The sequence below is a fragment of the Amphiura filiformis genome, unplaced genomic scaffold, assembly GCF_039555335.1.
Source record: "Amphiura filiformis unplaced genomic scaffold, Afil_fr2py scaffold_116, whole genome shotgun sequence".
NCBI lineage: Eukaryota > Metazoa > Echinodermata > Ophiuroidea > Amphilepidida > Amphiuridae > Amphiura > Amphiura filiformis.
Window position 1 is genome coordinate 106,239 of NW_027305580.1, and position 18,897 is coordinate 125,135.

The window sequence follows — 18,897 nt, forward strand, 5'->3', positions numbered from 1 at the left end:
AAAAGTAGGAAAACACCCTCCCCCAAATGGAACAAACCATTCGGATTTTTTTACCTTTTATCTTATATTCGTAGTCTTATTAAGAGTAATTTAACTTAACACATGCAGATTATATTTTTGATTGAGAAGGGTTTTCTATATCTTTGTTCTTCATGAAAATACCAATTTTCTACCTTTGTTGATGTTATTGGACCATTATAAGCTAACTTTCTTGAGAAACACCTCTGTATCATAATGGAATAACCCACACATCAAAATACCCTTGAGTGTAATATTAGACAATATAAAGGATAAACAAAGACTTCAAATAACCATTTAAATTCAATATATTTACAACATCTGCATTCTAGTGGGTAAAAAACACATTTTCCCTTTTTTTTCAAAAAGTAAAAAATAGAAAAAACACCCCTCCTTAAAATGGAACAAACCGATTAGATTTTTTATGTTTTCTTTCATATCTGTTAATGGTCATTCATCAACTTAATACTTGCCGAGTATATTTTGTTATTGTGAATGGTTTTCTATATCTTTGATCATCCTGAAAATACTCATTTTCTAGCTTTTTAGATGTTATTGACCCATTATAGCAAACTTGAGATGTTCTAGGGTGATACCTCTGTATTATAATGGAATAGCCCGGGCTTCAAAATACCTTTGATTGTCATCTTAGACATTATAAAGGAAAAACAATTTCTGTTTATTAAAAATACACAATCAAGACTTCAAAAAACCATTTAAACTCAATATCTTTACAACATCTGCCTACTAGAATATGGAAAAAGTAGTCCACTTCCGGGGCTTCTATCTCGTAAATTAAAATACTCTCCATGATTTTTATTTCTTTATTTAATTAGTCTTGTATGAAACTAGTTTACATGTGAAAATAAAAAAAATTAAAAGGTATGAAGGTTTTTATTTTTTCCGTCAAAAAGTAGGTAAAAAACGAATTTTTCATTTTTACTAAAAAATGAAAAATAGGAAAACACCCCTCCTAAAAAATGGAACAACCCAATTAGATTTTTTACTTTTTCTTTCATATCCGTTAAGATTAATATGTCAACTTAATACCTGCAGAGTATATTTTTGATTGTGAATGGTTTTCTATATATTTGATCATCGTGAAAATACTCATTTTCTAGCTTTTTAGGTCCCATTATAAGCAAACTTGAGATGTTCTAGGGTGATACCTCCGTATTATAATGGAATAGCCCTGGCTTCAAAATACCTTTGATTGTCATCTTAGACATTATAAAGGAAAAACAATTTCTGTTTATTAAAAATACACAATCAAGACTTCAAAAAACCATTTAAACTCAATATCTTTACAACATCTGCATGCTAGAATATGGAAAGAGTAGTCCACTTCCGGGGCTTCTATCTCGTAAATTAAAATACTCTCCATGATTTTTATTTCTTTATTTAATTAGTCTTGTATGAAACTAGTTTACATGTGAAAATAAAAAAATTAAAAGGTATGAAGGTTTTTATTTTTTCCGTCAAAAAAGTGGGTAAAATCAATTTTTCATTTTTTCTCAAAAATGAAAAATAGGAAAACACCCCTCCTAAAAAATGGAACAACCCAATTAGATTTTTTACTTTTTCTTTCATATCCGTTAAGATTAATATGTCAACTTAATACCTGCAGAGTATATTTTTGATTGTGAATGGTTTTCTATATATTTGATCATCGTGAAAATACTCATTTTCTAGCTTTTTAGGTCCCATTATAAGCAAACTTGAGATGTTCTAGGGTGATACCTCCGTATTATAATGGAATAGCCCTGGCTTCAAAATACCTTTGATTGTCATCTTAGACAATATAAAGGAAAAACAATTTCTGATTATTAAAAATACACAATAAAGACTTAAAAAAACCATTTAAACTCAATATCTTTACAACATCTGCATGCTAGAATATGGAAAGAGTAGTCCACTTCCGGGGCTTCTATCTCGTAAATTAAAATACTCTCCATGATTTTTATTTCTTTATTTAATTAGTCTTGTATGAAACTAGTTTACATGTGAAAATAAAAAAAATTAAAAGGTATGAAGGTTTTTATTTTTTCCGTCAAAAAGTGGGTAAAAAACTAATTTTTCACTTTTTCTCAAAAAGTGAAAAATAGGAAAACACCCCTCCTAAAAAATGGAACAACCCAATTAGATTTTTTACTTTTTCTTTCATATCCGTTAAGATTAATATGTCAACTTAATACCTGCAGAGTATATTTTTGATTGTGAATGGTTTTCTATATATTTGATCATCTTGAAAATACCCATTTTCTAGCTTTTTTGTTGTTGGAAAGGGGGAGGCGGGGGTCATTTTAGGGGGGTCTTGTATCTCGTACCAGAGGGGTCGTGAGATTTTTTCAATGTCACCAGTGTGCATAACTTGGGACACTTGCTCAACCATCAAAGCATGAAAGAAATCTGCCTACCCTCGTTTTCCCCGGTCTGTCTGCTTCTACCAGACATTCCGTGTTAAAGGCTAAAATTGAAGAGAACTGCAACATTTGCTACAAATATACAAGTGCTAAGGTGAGTATTGACCCGAAATGTGTGTTTGAATGCGATATTCCATTTCGTAGAGTGACTTAGGCCCATGTAATGTTTACAATCATAATATTTTGTAAGCTTACATCATCAATGGCATGCAATGACTCAGTGCCAGATAGAGAAGATATCAGTATAGTGCTAGGGTACTGGTCGGAACTCATGAAGTAGGCGCCTGGATCAGGTAAGCTTACGGTTGGGGATAGGCTAAGCTTATGATTTCACTACTGGTAACCCATGTAATGTTTACAATCATAATGTATCATGATGGTATGCAATGTCTCAGTGTCAGATGGAGAAGACATCAGTATGGTGGCACTCTGGGCTATGGCACTGGTTGGAGCTCATAAAACGGGCCTGTGGATCAGGTAAGCTTATGGGAGGGGGGGTAGGCTTATGATTTCACTAATACTAGGCCATATAGTTCAACACTTATAATTCAGGCATTGTGGTCATGTTTTTCTTTGTTTCTGTGTGTCTGCCTGGCTGCTTGTCCCTCTTGATTGTAAACTGATGTAAGCCCAAGTCTTGGTGAACTTTTAACATGGTAATCACAATGCTATCTTCAGTAGATAGCAGATGTCAGAGACACAATGATTCTGCTTGAAAAATTGTTTAACCAGCTTTCTTGCTCAAATTAAGCATTAAAATGAGCAGAAATTGGCATAATTTTGGCAAAATTTGGATTGGTCATGATTAGTTATGTTAAATACTGCAAGTGTACCACAGATGAGAGATCTCGAATAATTTTTAATGATTTTAAGCAGCCAATCGAAAGATAGCAGGAGGAGTCATTCCTCAGTTTACATGTATAAACCAATATGAATTGCACAAATCGTGATAATGTCTTGGTTAACATGACCCAGGTGGTCTAAATTATTTCTTTAGTTTATATGTATAAACCAATATGAATTGCATAAATCGCAATAATGTCTTGGTTAACATGACCCAGGTGGTCTGAATTATTTATTCAGTTTACATGTATAAACCAATATGAATTGCCTAAATCGTAATAATGGCTTGGTTAACATGACCCAGGTGATCTAAATTATTTATTCAGTTTACATGTATAAACCAATATGAATTGCATAAATCGTAATAATGCCTTAATGGTTAACATGACCCAGGTGGTCTGAATTATTCTTCAGTTTACATGTATAAACCAATATGAATTGCCTAAATTGAGATAATATCTTGGTTAACATGACCCAGGTGGTCAAAATTGTTCTTCAGTTTACATGTATAAACCAATATGAACTGCCTAAATTGAGATAATATCTTGGTTAACATGACCCAGGTGGTCAAAATTGTTCTTCAGTTTACATGTATATACCAAATATGAATTGCCAAATCGTGACAAATGTGTTGAAACTGGCCTATATAGGAGGTCACTATTATTTTTGTGTATTCGATGTCTCTGGAGAAAATGTTCTGCACTGGACTTTCTCATTACATTTTTTCTTCATCTGATATATATTTTTATTTTTTTGGTGTATTGAGTTGTGTGGGGGTGCGTTTGTAAATGCCGTCTAACGAGGACCTACATATGGATACACACCGTAAAACGAGGACACACCGTAAAACGAGGACGTCCTCGGTTTGAAACTAGGCCCAGGATGACGTAAATGATGCAAATATGCATATAAGATAGCATATAAGACAGGTCCCCCATAGCGGGTATAGGACGGGTCTCAGTTGGATAGTAAGTTGTCTGGTGTGTTTGCGTGAGGTCCACGGTATGTCGATTAAAAACGGGTGTGTAAGTCCTCGGTTAGATCCTTCTAAAGTCGAGGTCCTCGTTTGAACGTATTTACAAACAGGGGTGTGTGTGTAAGGTTATGTCGTGTGTTTGCTCAACTTGTCATAGACATGTAAAAAGTAATCAAAGGAAATTAAAATGTACTGTATGTAATAAGTATAACCACAAAAAGTGTAGTAATCTTACAAATAAGGAATTTAAAGGAAACTTGAATACCAAATATTGGCATTGTAAATCATGCAATGAAGAGGTAAACCTACCTTTTAATCATATATGCATTGAGAATTAATATCTTTTAGAATTATATCGTTTCTTTGAAAATAGAACTGTTTTAGATACTAATTTCAAAAATAAATATGAAAATTGTTCTTTTGATCCAACTGTATTTCTAACTGATGTAAATGATATGAGTGATTCTTCTTATTTCACTGAGATTGATATTAACAATTTACAGAAAAAAACAAAGACTGGTATGTCAATTCTGAATTTAAATATAAGAAGTTCAAATAAAAATTTTGATTCGTTCAGAGATTTTCTTCACTGCTCCAACATGGAGTTTGATTTAATTGGACTTGATGAAACTTGGATGAAAGATATACCCCATGATTATTTTAAACTACAGGGCTATGATTTGGAACTCAAAAACAGAATACAAAAAAAAGGGTGGCGGCGTGTGTCTATATATCAGAAATGACATAAAATATCGTGTGCGAGATGATCTGGCTCAAATTCACCATCCTGAAAATGTCGAAAGTCTGTTTATTGAAATTGAGAAAACTGGTTCCAAAAATATTATAATTGGTGTAATGTATCGACCGCCGGATCAAGATATGAAAGTTTTTAACAAGTTTATAGACACATTAATGACTCATGCTACAAAGAATCAAAAGCTTGTTTATCTCATGGGCGATTTCAATATCAATCTGTTGAATGAGGATATTCATTCACACACTAATGACTTTGTCGATATTTTAACTTCTCATTCATTGTATCCGAGTATAAATAAACCGACTAGAATCACATCAAAATCAGCAACGCTTATTGATAACATTTTTACGAATTCAAAATTTGATCAAACTTCTGGTATTATTATTACTGATATAAGTGATCATTTACCCATTTTTATTACCACTGATCTTAATGTATACAGACCTAAGAAGGAAAATGATGAAATCGAAATATGTGATCATACACATGAGAATATGGATTATTTTAAAAGGGAATTAGATAAGGTCAATTGGAATTCTGTTTGTAATTCTGATGATGTTAATGAGACATACTCAAAATTCATTTCTAAATATAATGAAATTTATGATAAATGCATCCCAAAGAAAAGGAAAAGAGTACACACAAAAGTGAAGAAACCAGAATCGCCCTGGATTTCATTTGCCTTGTTAAAAAGTATTAGAAGAAAAAATGTTTTATACAAAAAATCTTTAAAAAAGCCCACAGAAAACAATATTGAAAAATATAAAAAGTATAGAAATAAGCTAAAGTCACTTTTGCGGTTGGCTAAGCAAAACTATTATTGTGAAATTCTTGATCGTGAGAGAAATAATACTAAAAATACATGGAAAGTACTAAATTCAATTATTCGTAATAAAACCAATAAATGTTCTGAAAAGTTTGTATCAAAAAATAGTTCCTATACATGCCCATCAGCGATTGCAACTGAATTGAACAAATATTTTGCGAATATAGGTCCTTCTTTAGCATCTACAATTAAGCAATCGGCAAATGATTATTCATCATATCTTAAGAAGGCAAATGATAAGACTTGTTTTTTTAAACCTACTAATGAAGATGAAATTGTAAAAATTATCACCAAACTTGGAAGTGGTAAAAGTCCTGGTTATGATGGTATGAAATCTGATATAGTAAAGCAAGTTGCAAATAAATAGCTTATCCACTCATGCTTATTTTTAACCAATCAATTTACTCAGGTGTTGTACCCGACGAATTAAAGATCGCAAAAGTTGTGCCAATATATAAAAAAGATAATCCAGAAGATTTTGGTAACTATAGACCTGTATCGGTTCTACCATGCCTGTCAAAAATTCTTGAACGTATAATATATAATAGGTCATATGACTTCTTAGAAAAGTATAATATTCTGTATAAAAAACAATATGGTTTCAGAACTAATCATTCAACATATATGGCGGTTTTAGATTTTTTAAATGATGTTACTAAGGCCAGTGATGAAGGCATGAAGACCTTAGGTATCTTCATGGATTTATCAAAAGCCTTTGACACGATTGATCATGACATTTTATTGCATAAATTGTATCACTATGGTTTTAGGGGAGTATCTAATGACTGGTTTCGAAATTATCTTTCTAATAGAAAACAATATGTTCTATATAACTACAGCAAATCTCCTCATGAAATGGTTTCTTGCGGTGTTCCACAAGGGTCAATACTAGGTCCTCTTTTATTCATTTTGTATATGAATGACATCAGCAACACATCACAGATCTTAAATACAATTTTGTTTGCTGATGATACCACGGTTTTTATTCTCATAAAGATGTATCTGTATTATGTAAACGTGTAAACACAGAAATTCAAGAGGTTTCAAATTGGTTCAAAGCAAATAAATTGTCATTAAATGCAAAGAAAACAAATTTAATGTATCTTGGTACCCGTGCACAGACTAGTAGTGTAATAAATAACAAAGAATTTGATATCATCTTGGATGGGTGTAAATTAAGTAGAGTTAGTGAAGCAAAATTTCTAGGAATTACTATAGATGAGCATTTGACTTGGAAAAAACATGTTCAAAATATTGGTAAAATTTGTACCAGAAATATTGGTATACTAAACAAAGTTAAATTGTTCCTGCCAAGAGACGCCATGTATAAATTATATTGTACTCTAATATTACCTTATCTTAATTACGGTTTATTACTGTGGGGAAATGCAAATAAAGAACACATGAATAAAATGTACCGCCTCCAAAAACGTGCCATGAGAGTAATCTCCAATAGTGACTATCTTAGTCACACTGAACCAATTTTCAAAATATTTAAGGGCTGTGGTATGAACGTTTGGACAGTATTTATTTTGGGACATTAGAGCACATCAGACATATCGAATTGCATTCTGAATACGAAGAATGTCATTCTGATATCAAATAATTTTGATTTTTGAAATTAGCAATTTAATACACATTTTATGGCAAATCATTAAAATTGATATTTTTGATATTTAACAGTACTTGAAGTAAACTTTATAAATCTGATGATTTATACTTAAAGTGTATGTAAGTAGGATAAAAAGCCGACGATCAATTGAAAATGTTGACCTTTCGTATTGAAGATATGGATTTTTTTTTCCCAAAACACCAAAAAAAATAAGGTTTTTTGGGAAAAATCCATATCTTCAATATGAAAGGTCAAAATTTTCAATTGACCGTCGGCTTTTCCTCCCTGCTACATACACTTTAAGAATATATCATTAGATTTATATAATTTACTTCGAGGACTGTTATATATCAAAAATTTGAAAAATATCAAATTTTTATAATTTGTCATAAAATTTGTATTATATTGTGATTTTCAAAAATGAAAATTATTTGATATCAGAAAGACATGCTTCAGATTCAGAATGCAATTCGATAGGTCTGAGGTGCTCTCATGTCCCACAAAAAATACTGTCGAAACGCAATAAACGCTTCATTTTAGATCCCTTAAGGTATTAAATATTTTTGATATGTTCAATAAGGAAGTTGCTATATTTATGTTTAAGTATAATAACAAAATGTTACCTAGATCTTTTGAAAATTTCTTCCAGACTCACAAAGAAAATCATAACTATAATACACGGAATAGGAATGATTATAAAATACCTATCCACAAAATCAACAGTATCTTAACGGTTGGACCAAAAGTTTGGAATGCATTGCCAAAAAATGTTAAAATGTCAGCAACCTTAGGCCATTTTAAGTCAAACTTGAAATCTGTTTTTGATATTTACAAGTAGAATTATGTTTATTCAATGATATGGTAACATTTGGTTAATACTACTGAATTTGATATAAATAAATGTATTACACATATAAATTTATTTTTATGTGCATACCTTTTTATTACATGCCTATGATATTTTTGTGGTGGAGTGTGCCTGGTGTGAGTGTGAGGTGAGAATTAAGTGTATTATCTTTTTTTTTTTCCTTTCAGGCTTGGTATATTGTATTTTTCATTTTGTGTATCTGTGTTTATATATTTAGGCCCTTCTTTTAAGTGTTTCAGGGGCACAACATTTTACAGGCTTTTGCTTCTAGTTGTGTCTCCTCCATCGTTTTTTTATCATGTTTGTTATTTGTATGTTTTAATTTTTGATGGAAATAAATTTGATTGATTGATTGATTGATTGAGCTGCAGAGGCCACGAACAGAGGTTCATTCATAAATTTCACAGGGACCAGAGATGGTCACAACTTCCAAACTCCCTAATTTGAGAGTCTTTCATGGGACGAACCTTTTAGTGACAGTCTTAGTTTTATCTTGGTGATACATCTTATTAGGCTTCCAGACAATGCATGTGTGATCACTCTTACCAATGGGACTCACATCAAGTGGGTTTTCAAAATAAGAACTAATGTTGGTCATAATTAAATCTAAAATTGCATGAACACGGGTGGGAAAAGTAATCAATTGCTTTAAGTCATGAGCATGCAAAACATTGTTGACATTTATTCTATTGAAATCCCCATACAGCATGACAAATCCTATGTCTGGATACTTTGTCTTTGTGAAATCCCCATACAGCACGACAAATCCTATGTCTGGATACTTTGTCTTTGTGAAATCCCCATACAGCATGACAAATCCTATGTCTGGATACTTTGTCTTTGTGAAATCCCCATACAGCACGACAAATCCTATGTCTGGATACTTTGTCTTTGTGAAATCCCCATACAGCATGACAAATCCTATCTCTGGATACTTTGTCTGTGTGAAATCCCCATACAGCATGACAAATCCTATGTCTGGATACTTTGTCTTTGTGAAATCCCCATACAGCATGACAAATCCTATGTCTGGATACTTTGATACTTTGTCTTTGTGAAATCCCCATACAGCACGACAAATCCTATGTCTGGATACTTTGTCTTTGTGAAATCCCCATACAGCATGACAAATCCTATCTCTGGATACTTTGTCTTTGTGAAATCCCCATACAGCATGACAAATCCTATGTCTGGATACTTTGTCTTTGTGAAATCCCCATACAGCATGACAAATCCTATGTCTGGATACTCTGTGTTTGTGAAATCCCCATACAGCATGACAAATCCCATGTCTGGATACTTTGTCTTTGTGAAATCCCCATACAGCATGACAAATCCTATGTCTGGATACTTTGTCTTTGTGAAATCCCCATACAGCATGACAAATCCTATGTCTGGATACTTTGTCTTTGTGAAATCCCCATACAGCATGACAAATCCTATGTCTGGATACTTTGTCTTTGTGAAATCCCCATACAGCATGACAAATCCTATGTCTGGATACTTTGTCTTTGTGAAATCCCCATACAGCATGACAAATCCTATGTCTGGATACTTTGTCTTTGTGAAATCCCCATACAGCATGACAAATCCTATGTCTGGATACTTTGTCTTTGTGAAATCCCCATACAGCATGACAAATCCTATGTCTGGATACTTTCTTTGTGAAATCTTGACAAATCCTATGTCTGGATAAATCCCCATACAGCATGACAAATCCTATGTCTGGATACTTTGTCTTTGTGAAATCCCCATACAGCATGACAAATCCTATGTCTGGATACTTTGTCTTTGTGAAATCCCCATACAGCATGACAAATCCTATGTCTGGATACTTTGTCTTTGTGAAATCCCCATACAACATGACAAATCCTATGTCTGGATACTTTGTCTTTGTGAAATCCCATACAGCATGACAAATCCTATGTCTGGATACTTTGTCTTTGTGAAATCCCCATACAACATGACAAATCCTATGTCTGGATACTTTGTCTTTGTGAAATCCCCATACAGCATGACAAATCCTATGTCTGGATACTTTGTCTTTGTGAAATCCCCATACAGCATGACAAATCCTATGTCTGGATACTTTGTCTTTGTGAAATCCCCATACAGCACGACAAATCCTATGTCTGGATACTTTGTCTTGTGAAATCCCCATACAGCATGACAAATCCTATGTCTGGATACTTTGTCTTTGTGAAATCCCCATACAGCATGACAAATCCTATGTCTGGATACTTTGTCTTTGTGAAATCCCCATACAGCATGACAAATCCTATGTCTGGATACTTTGTCTGTGTGAAATCCCCATACAGCATGACAAATCCTATGTCTGGATACTTTGTCTTTGTGAAATCCCCATACAGCATGACAAATCCTATGTCTGGATACTTTGTCTTTGTGAAATCCCCATACAGCATGACAAATCCTATGTCTGGATACTTTGTCTTTGTGAAATCCCCATACAGCATGACAAATCCTATGTCTGGATACTTTGTCTTTGTGAAATCCCCATACAGCATGACAAATCCTATGTCTGGATACTTTGTCTTTGTGAAATCCCCATACAGCATGACAAATCCTATGTCTGGATACTTTGTCTTTGTGAAATCCCCATACAGCATGACAAATCCTATGTCTGGATACTTTGTCTTTGTGAAATCCCCATACAGCATGACAAATCCTATGTCTGGATACTTTGTCTTTGTGAAATCCCCATACAGCATGACAAATCCTATGTCTGGATACTTTGTCTTTGTGAAATCCCCATACAGCATGACAAATCCTATGTCTGGATACTTTGTCTTTGTGAAATCCCCATACAGCATGACAAATCCTATGTCTGGATACTTTGTCTTTGTGAAATCCCCATACAGCATGACAAATCCTATGTCTGGATACTTTGTCTTTGTGAAATCCCCATACAGCATGACAAATCCTATGTCTGGATACTTTGTCTTTGTGAAATCCCCATACAGCATGACAAATCCTATGTCTGGATACTTTGTCTTTGTGAAATCCCCATACAGCATGACAAATCCTATGTCTGGATACTTTGTCTTTGTGAAATCCCCATACAGCATGACAAATCCTATGTCTGGATACTTTGTCTTTGTGAAATCCCCATACAGCATGACAAATCCTATGTCTGGATACTTTGTCTTTGTGAAATCCCCATACAGCATGACAAATCCTATGTCTGGATACTTTGTCTTTGTGAAATCCCCATACAGCATGACAAATCCTATGTCTGGATACTTTGTCTTTGTGAAATCCCCATACAGCATGACAAATCCTATGTCTGGATACTTTGTCTTTGTGAAATCCCCATACAGCATGACAAATCCTATGTCTGGATACTTTGTCTTTGTGAAATCCCCATACAGCATGACAAATCCTATGTCTGGATACTTTGTCTTTGTGAAATCCCCATACAGCATGACAAATCCTATGTCTGGATACTTTGTCTTTGTGAAATCCCCATACAGCATGACAAATCCTATGTCTGGATACTTTGTCTTTGTGAAATCCCCATACAGCATGACAAATCCTATGTCTGGATACTTTGTCTTTGTGAAATCCCCATACAGCATGACAAATCCTATGTCTGGATACTTTGTCTTTGTGAAATCCCCATACAGCATGACAAATCCTATGTCTGGATACTTTGTCTTTGTGAAATCCCCATACAGCATGACAAATCCTATGTCTGGATACTTTGTCTTTGTGAAATCCCCATACAGCATGACAAATCCTATGTCTGGATACTTTGTCTTTGTGAAATCCCCATACAGCATGACAAATCCTATGTCTGGATACTTTGTCTGTGTGAAATCCCCATACAGCATGACAAATCCTATGTCTGGATACTTTGTCTTTGTGAAATCCCCATACAGCATGACAAATCCTATGTCTGGATACTTTGTCTTTGTGAAATCCCCATACAGCATGACAAATCCTATGTCTGGATACTTTGTCTTTGTGAAATCCCCATACATCATGACAAATCCTATGTCTGGATACTTTGTCTTTGTGAAATCCCCATACAGCATGACAAATCCTATGTCTGGATACTTTGTCTGTGTGAAATCCCCATACAGCATGACAAATCCTATGTCTGGATACTTTGTCTTTGTGAAATCCCCATACAGCATGACAAATCCTATGTCTGGATACTTTGTCTTTGTGAAATCCCCATACAGCATGACAAATCCTATGTCTGGATACATTGTCTTTGTGAAATCCCCATACAGCATGACAAATCCTATGTCTGGATACTTTGTCTTTGTGAAATCCCCATACAGCATGACAAATCCTATGTCTGGATACTTTGTCTTTGTGAAATCCCCATACAGCATGACAAATCCTATGTCTGGATACTTTGTCTGTGTGAAATCCCCATACAGCATGACAAATCCTATGTCTGGATACTTTGTCTTTGTGAAATCCCCATACAGCATGACAAATCCTATGTCTGGATACTTTGTCTTTGTGAAATCCCCATACAGCATGACAAATCCTATGTCTGGATACTTTGTCTGTGTGAAATCCCCATACAGCATGACAAATCCTATGTCTGGATACTTTGTCTGTGTGAAATCCCCATACAGCATGACAAATCCTATGTCTGGATACTTTGTCTGTGTGAAATCCCCATACAGCATGCATGACAAATCCTATGTCTGGATACTTTGTCTTTGTGAAATCCCCATACAGCATGACAAATCCTATGTCTGGATACTTTGTCTTTGTGAAATCCCCATACAGCACGACAAATCCTATGTCTGGATACTTTGTCTTTGTGAAATCCCCATACAGCATGACAAATCCTATGTCTGGATACTTTGTCTGTGTGAAATCCCCATACAGCATGACAAATCCTATGTCTGGATACTTTGTCTTTGTGAAATCCCCATACAGCATGACAAATCCTATGTCTGGATACTTTGTCTTTGTGAAATCCCCATACAGCATGACAAATCCTATGTCTGGATACTTTGTCTGTGTGAAATCCCCATACAGCATGACAAATCCTATGTCTGGATACTTTGTCTTTGTGAAATCCCCATACAGCACGACAAATCCTATGTCTGGATACTTTGTCTTTGTGAAATCCCCATACAGCATGACAAATCCTATCTCTGGATACTTTGTCTTTATGAAATCCCCATACAGCATGACAAATCCTATGTCTGGATACTTTGTCTTTGTGAAATCCCCATACAGCATGACAAATCCTATGTCTGGATACTTTGTCTTTGTGAAATCCCCATACAGCATGACAAATCCTATGTCTGGATACTTTGTCTTTGTGAAATCCCCATACAGCATGACAAATCCTATGTCTGGATACTTTGTCTGTGTGAAATCCCCATACAGCATGACAAATCCTATGTCTGGATACTTTGTCTTTGTGAAATCCCCATACAGCATGACAAATCCTATGTCTGGATACTTTGTCTGTGTGAAATCCCCATACAGCATGACAAATCCTATGTCTGGATACTTTGTCTTTGTGAAATCCCCATACAGCATGACAAATCCTATGTCTGGATACTTTGTCTTTGTGAAATCCCCATACAGCATGACAAATCCTATGTCTGGATACTTTGTCTGTGTGAAATCCCCATACAGCACGACAAATCCTATGTCTGGATACTTTGTCTTTGTGAAATCCCCATACAGCATGACAAATCCTATGTCTGGATACTTTGTCTTTGTGAAATCCCCATACAGCATGACAAATCCTATGTCTGGATACTTTGTCTTTGTGAAATCCCCATACAGCATGACAAATCCTATGTCTGGATACTTTGTCTGTGTGAAATCCCCATACAGCATGACAAATCCTATGTCTGGATACTTTGTCTTTGTGAAATCCCCATACAGCATGACAAATCCTATGTCTGGATACTTTGTCTGTGTAAAATCCCCATACAGCATGACAAATCCTATGTCTAGATACTTTGTCTTTGTGAAATCCCCATACAGCACGACAAATCCTATGTCTGGATACTTTGTCTTTGTGAAATCCCCATACAGCATGACAAATCCTATGTCTGGATACTTTGTCTTTGTGAAATCCCCATACAGCATGACAAATCCTATGTCTGGATACTTTGTCTTTGTGAAATCCCCATACAGCATGACAAATCCTATGTCTGGATACTTTGTCTGTGTGAAATCCCCATACAGCATGACAAATCCTATGTCTGGATACTTTGTCTTTGTGAAATCCCCATACAGCATGACAAATCCTATGTCTGGATACTTTGTCTTTGTGAAATCCCCATACAGCACGACAAATCCTATGTCTGGATACTTTGTCTTTGTGAAATCCCCATACAGCACGACAAATCCTATGTCTGGATACTTTGTCTTTGTGAAATCCCCATACAGCACGACAAATCCTATGTCTGGATACTTTGTCTTTGTGAAATCCCCATACAGCATGACAAATCCTATGTCTGGATACTTTGCCTTTGTGAAATCCCCATACAGCACGACAAATCCTATGTCTGGATACTTTGTCTTTGTATACTTTGTCTTTGTGAAATCCCCATACAGCATGACAAATCCTATGTCTGGATACTTTGTCTTTGTGAAATCCCCATACAGCATGACAAATCCTATGTCTGGATACTTTGTCTTTGTGAAATCCCCATACAGCATGACAAATCCTATGTCTGGATACTTTGTCTTACTTTGTCTTTGAAATCCCCATACAGCATGACAAATCCTATGTCTGGATACTTTGTCTTTGTGAAATCCCCATACAGCATGACAAATCCTATGTCTGGATACTTTGTCTTTGTGAAATCCCCATACAGCATGACAAATCCTATGTCTGGATACTTTGTCTTTATGTGGGAATGGACTATTCCATTTGAAATACACACTCCACCTGTTGAAGATTCAGCTCAAGTCTTCCACAGAGGGAGTATGAGTTTCAAATAGAATAGACAATTGGGTAACTTCCTTTTGAAATACTCACTCCAGTTGTGGAAGATATAGCTAAGTAGTAATATGTGGAGTTTATTAACCCTTGACAATTTCATTTGAAAAACATACTCCCTCTGTGGAAGAATTTTCTTATCATAAACTTTTTTCCAATCACCTCATTCATTCCATGATTTCTGTTTTTCTCAATTAATTTTCAGGAGCAACAGCTGTGACGATACATTAATAATGTATCACAGATAGCTAACGATTATGCAACGATATATCACCACATTACATACCATAAATGCTGATAGTCATTAGGTGCATGGAGGTTATACAAGATGGGATATGTTACTAATAGACTGCAGGATGGTGGCAAGAAATGCTGTATGAATCAAGGCTATTCATGTGCAGATGGTTTCAAACCTCAGCTACATGTAGAAACAGAAAGGTAAGGATAATTAGTGTATTTGAGTTGACCCACCCAGGTTTGTTGCAACACCGGTCAGCACCGACTGGCACTCAAAATAAAAATTTATATTAAAATTTTTTTTTTTAACGAATGAAAACCCAACAATTTTAGGGGCTTATACCCTTATAGCCTATTTTCTGATCCCTCACGTTTGACAAAAAGATTGTGCACCAAGCCATCGCTCTAACTGGATAGTAAAATTAGCCGGCACTCAACTTGAGCTAGCTGTGTACAACCCTGGACCCACCATAATTTTTAGGAGGGGTGAAACTGTTTACAATTGTGAAAAACAAGAAATTTTCAATTTTGAGGTATTTTGACAAATTATTGGAAAATGCATCCAAAATCACATAAATTGGGTGTTTTTTTGGAAAGAACCATTTACAATTTGTTTTTTGGAGAACTCGTTAGGTTGATGTTATGATACAGGATAGGATGCGGTTTTGGTTCACCTGAATTAAGCCGGAACCAGAACTCAATTTGAGCTCAGCAGGACTCTTTTTCATGATTTTAAAATTGAAAATTACAAATATTGAAAAAAGATATTCTATCTAGAAACACCATCACTAAAATATCAGATTCGCATTATGATTAATTTAGAATTTAAAAATTGATTTTCAAAAAGTATGGTACACTGATGAGTAGTGGTGGGCCTGATAAAAAGGCGGGAATTCTGTCAACCAACCGATGGTAGTCGCCAGTACTAGTGTGAAAAATGCAAACAGGAAGGAACTTTTCATTGGGGAAATTGTAATTTGAGAATATAAAGTTATGAATTGGGAGTAAATAACTTAAATAATTTTTAAAATGAACTCTCGCAGTTGACAAAGATCTTCCCGAAGGGGGGGCAAGCATCAAAGGCCTGGTCGCTGGATGCTCATGCAAAGCTTGTGTTCACAGGCAAATTGATCAAAAACAATGCAAAGGCTTGACAAAATGCTACATCCAAGCTGTTCAATTTTCTTGATTATTAAAACATACATCCATTCATTAATCAAGAGATCAAAGTGAAATCAATGAAATCACATACGACAGCGTTCAAGCTTTGACTTGCGTTTGGCGGACAAAATGGAGGAAACTTAAAGTGAAAGATATCCTACTTAAAAGAACTTTTTCTAGGGTGAAATTTTGTGTAGAAACCGAATCTGAAATAAAAAATGCATAATTATCAACTTGAAAATTTTCCCCATAGCACTGTACAGGCATATATTTCTGCCCAAAATCGTCAAATTTGAGCAAAAATTTTTGTTAAAAAAATAAGTCCTTCAAAATGGAGATGCTTAGGGCTAAACAAAAAACATGTTCTTTGTTTAGCCTTACACCTCCCAGTTTTGAAGGACTTATTTTTTTAACAAAATCAATTACTTTTTTCACGCCTCAAAATTCTTAGGGGTGGGGGGTAGCATATTGCAAGTTATTTTCTTTTCTGTAAATCTAGCTTACTTATTTGTTATATCACCATTTAGCTATTGAAATACTGAGCAAAAAGACACTTAAAACATCCCTATAGCTCATGCCATTGTGGAGATATGGCATTTTCAAATCGAAAATGAGGCAAATATTATACTTTTTTCCAAATCAATTGTCACCCCTGCTACGAAAATGAAGAAATATATGGATCCCATTCAATGCTTTTAATATCACAATTGTACCCTTGTTACACCATTAGCAAAGAAAATTAGGCACTATTTGATAGATTTCATGTTCATACACTCACAGGAAATTAGCAAGTCAAAATTTTTGTCACCCCAAAACGGCCATTTTCGGCCAAAATTGGACCAAAACATGAATTTTTCTCAAAATCAGTGAAAAATAAGGGTTTTAAGTGCCAAAATCTGAAAATATGTGACATTTTACCCCTAATAACATTTAAGTAATCAAGAATTTTGACTGTTTTCACCCCTAAATACTTTTTTCACGGTTTGTCCGCCAAACGTAAGTCAAAGCTTGAACGCTGTTATACAGAGATTGATTTGTATGTATGCTAGGGTTGCAAATGGGATATTCCAGTAGAATCCATACACCCCTATAGAAGACATGACCGTAATCTTTCACACAGGGGGTGTAGATTTCAAATGGAGTGGTCCATTCAAGTGTGCCTATTTGGAATTTACACTCACTGTGTGGAAGATTAAGGTCAGGAGGTGTATGGATTTTAACTAGAATAGCATTACTAGCATGCTAGAGCTTTTTCAGTAGCCAAGTACTCCAATCAGCAACTCAGTACTCATTTTTGATGAACCATGAAGCTTACTAGCTTCATGTTCTGATAAAATATATGCAACAAGTTTGTAAATATAATCTTAAATAAATAAATAAACAAACAAACAAACCAACCAAATGAATATCAATCAATCAATCAATCAATAATTAATAATAAGGTACCCCTAATAAGTGGCCCTAAATGCCCCAAATATGTGCAAAAGTGCCCCCTAAAATAATAGGCACCCCTAAAATAATAGGTGCTGCCCCTAAAAAGTGCAAACCGCCCAAGCCGTTTGAAGCCCCTAGCATGGTTCAGCTTTGCGATGCAACAACCGCTCTAGTTTTTTCAAATATCATTGACTATAGGACGTTCATTCTTTATGTTATAAGCGTCTGATTAATCCATGTGTATATCTACGGGATAAATCAACGGACTGATATGCATTTGCGATATAGTTGCTGGAATTATAACAATTTTCTTTGTTCAATTTTGTAATCAGTTGAATAGTTTTCTATTCAACTGACTCAACTGATTACACAAATGTAAAAGAAAATTTTAAAATAGCTGCCCTAAAGACATTTGACAATTTCTACATTCTATGAAAAAGACCTTATGTCATCATGAGGTGTGTGTCTTAAATGTTATGGTATGATATGATATTGGAACTGCACACATGCATACAGTATGACTCCTGAAGATTTTAGTCAGACTTTCTGCTAATTTTTAGGTATTAAGAGCTCGTTCTCCATAGCCTTTAGATATGTCCTAAATTACATCATGGGAATTGTGAATTAATGAGCCATACATTGTAGGCTCATTATTTGTTATAATTTAATGTGTGTGCATAAATATAATTGACTTTGCGGTAAGCTGTCAGTGTACAGATATGCTTGCATTATGGCACTAGCTTTGAAGTTCAGCGTGTTCTGCGTTAGCTTAGCGTTACTTGGT

At 34.8% G+C, this 18,897-nt stretch overlaps 1 protein-coding gene across 1 annotated transcript in view; it reads left to right on the forward strand.

Annotated features, from left to right (window-relative positions):
- Positions 1–18,897, forward strand: part of LOC140145019 (uncharacterized) — a 46,079-nt gene that overhangs the window by 17,286 nt on the left and 9,896 nt on the right. The window contains exon 6 of the mRNA XM_072166810.1: positions 15,487–15,719. Within this exon, the coding sequence (XP_072022911.1) occupies positions 15,487–15,512 (26 nt within the window). The 3' untranslated portion in view covers positions 15,513–15,719. The remainder of the gene's footprint in view (positions 1–15,486; positions 15,720–18,897) is intronic.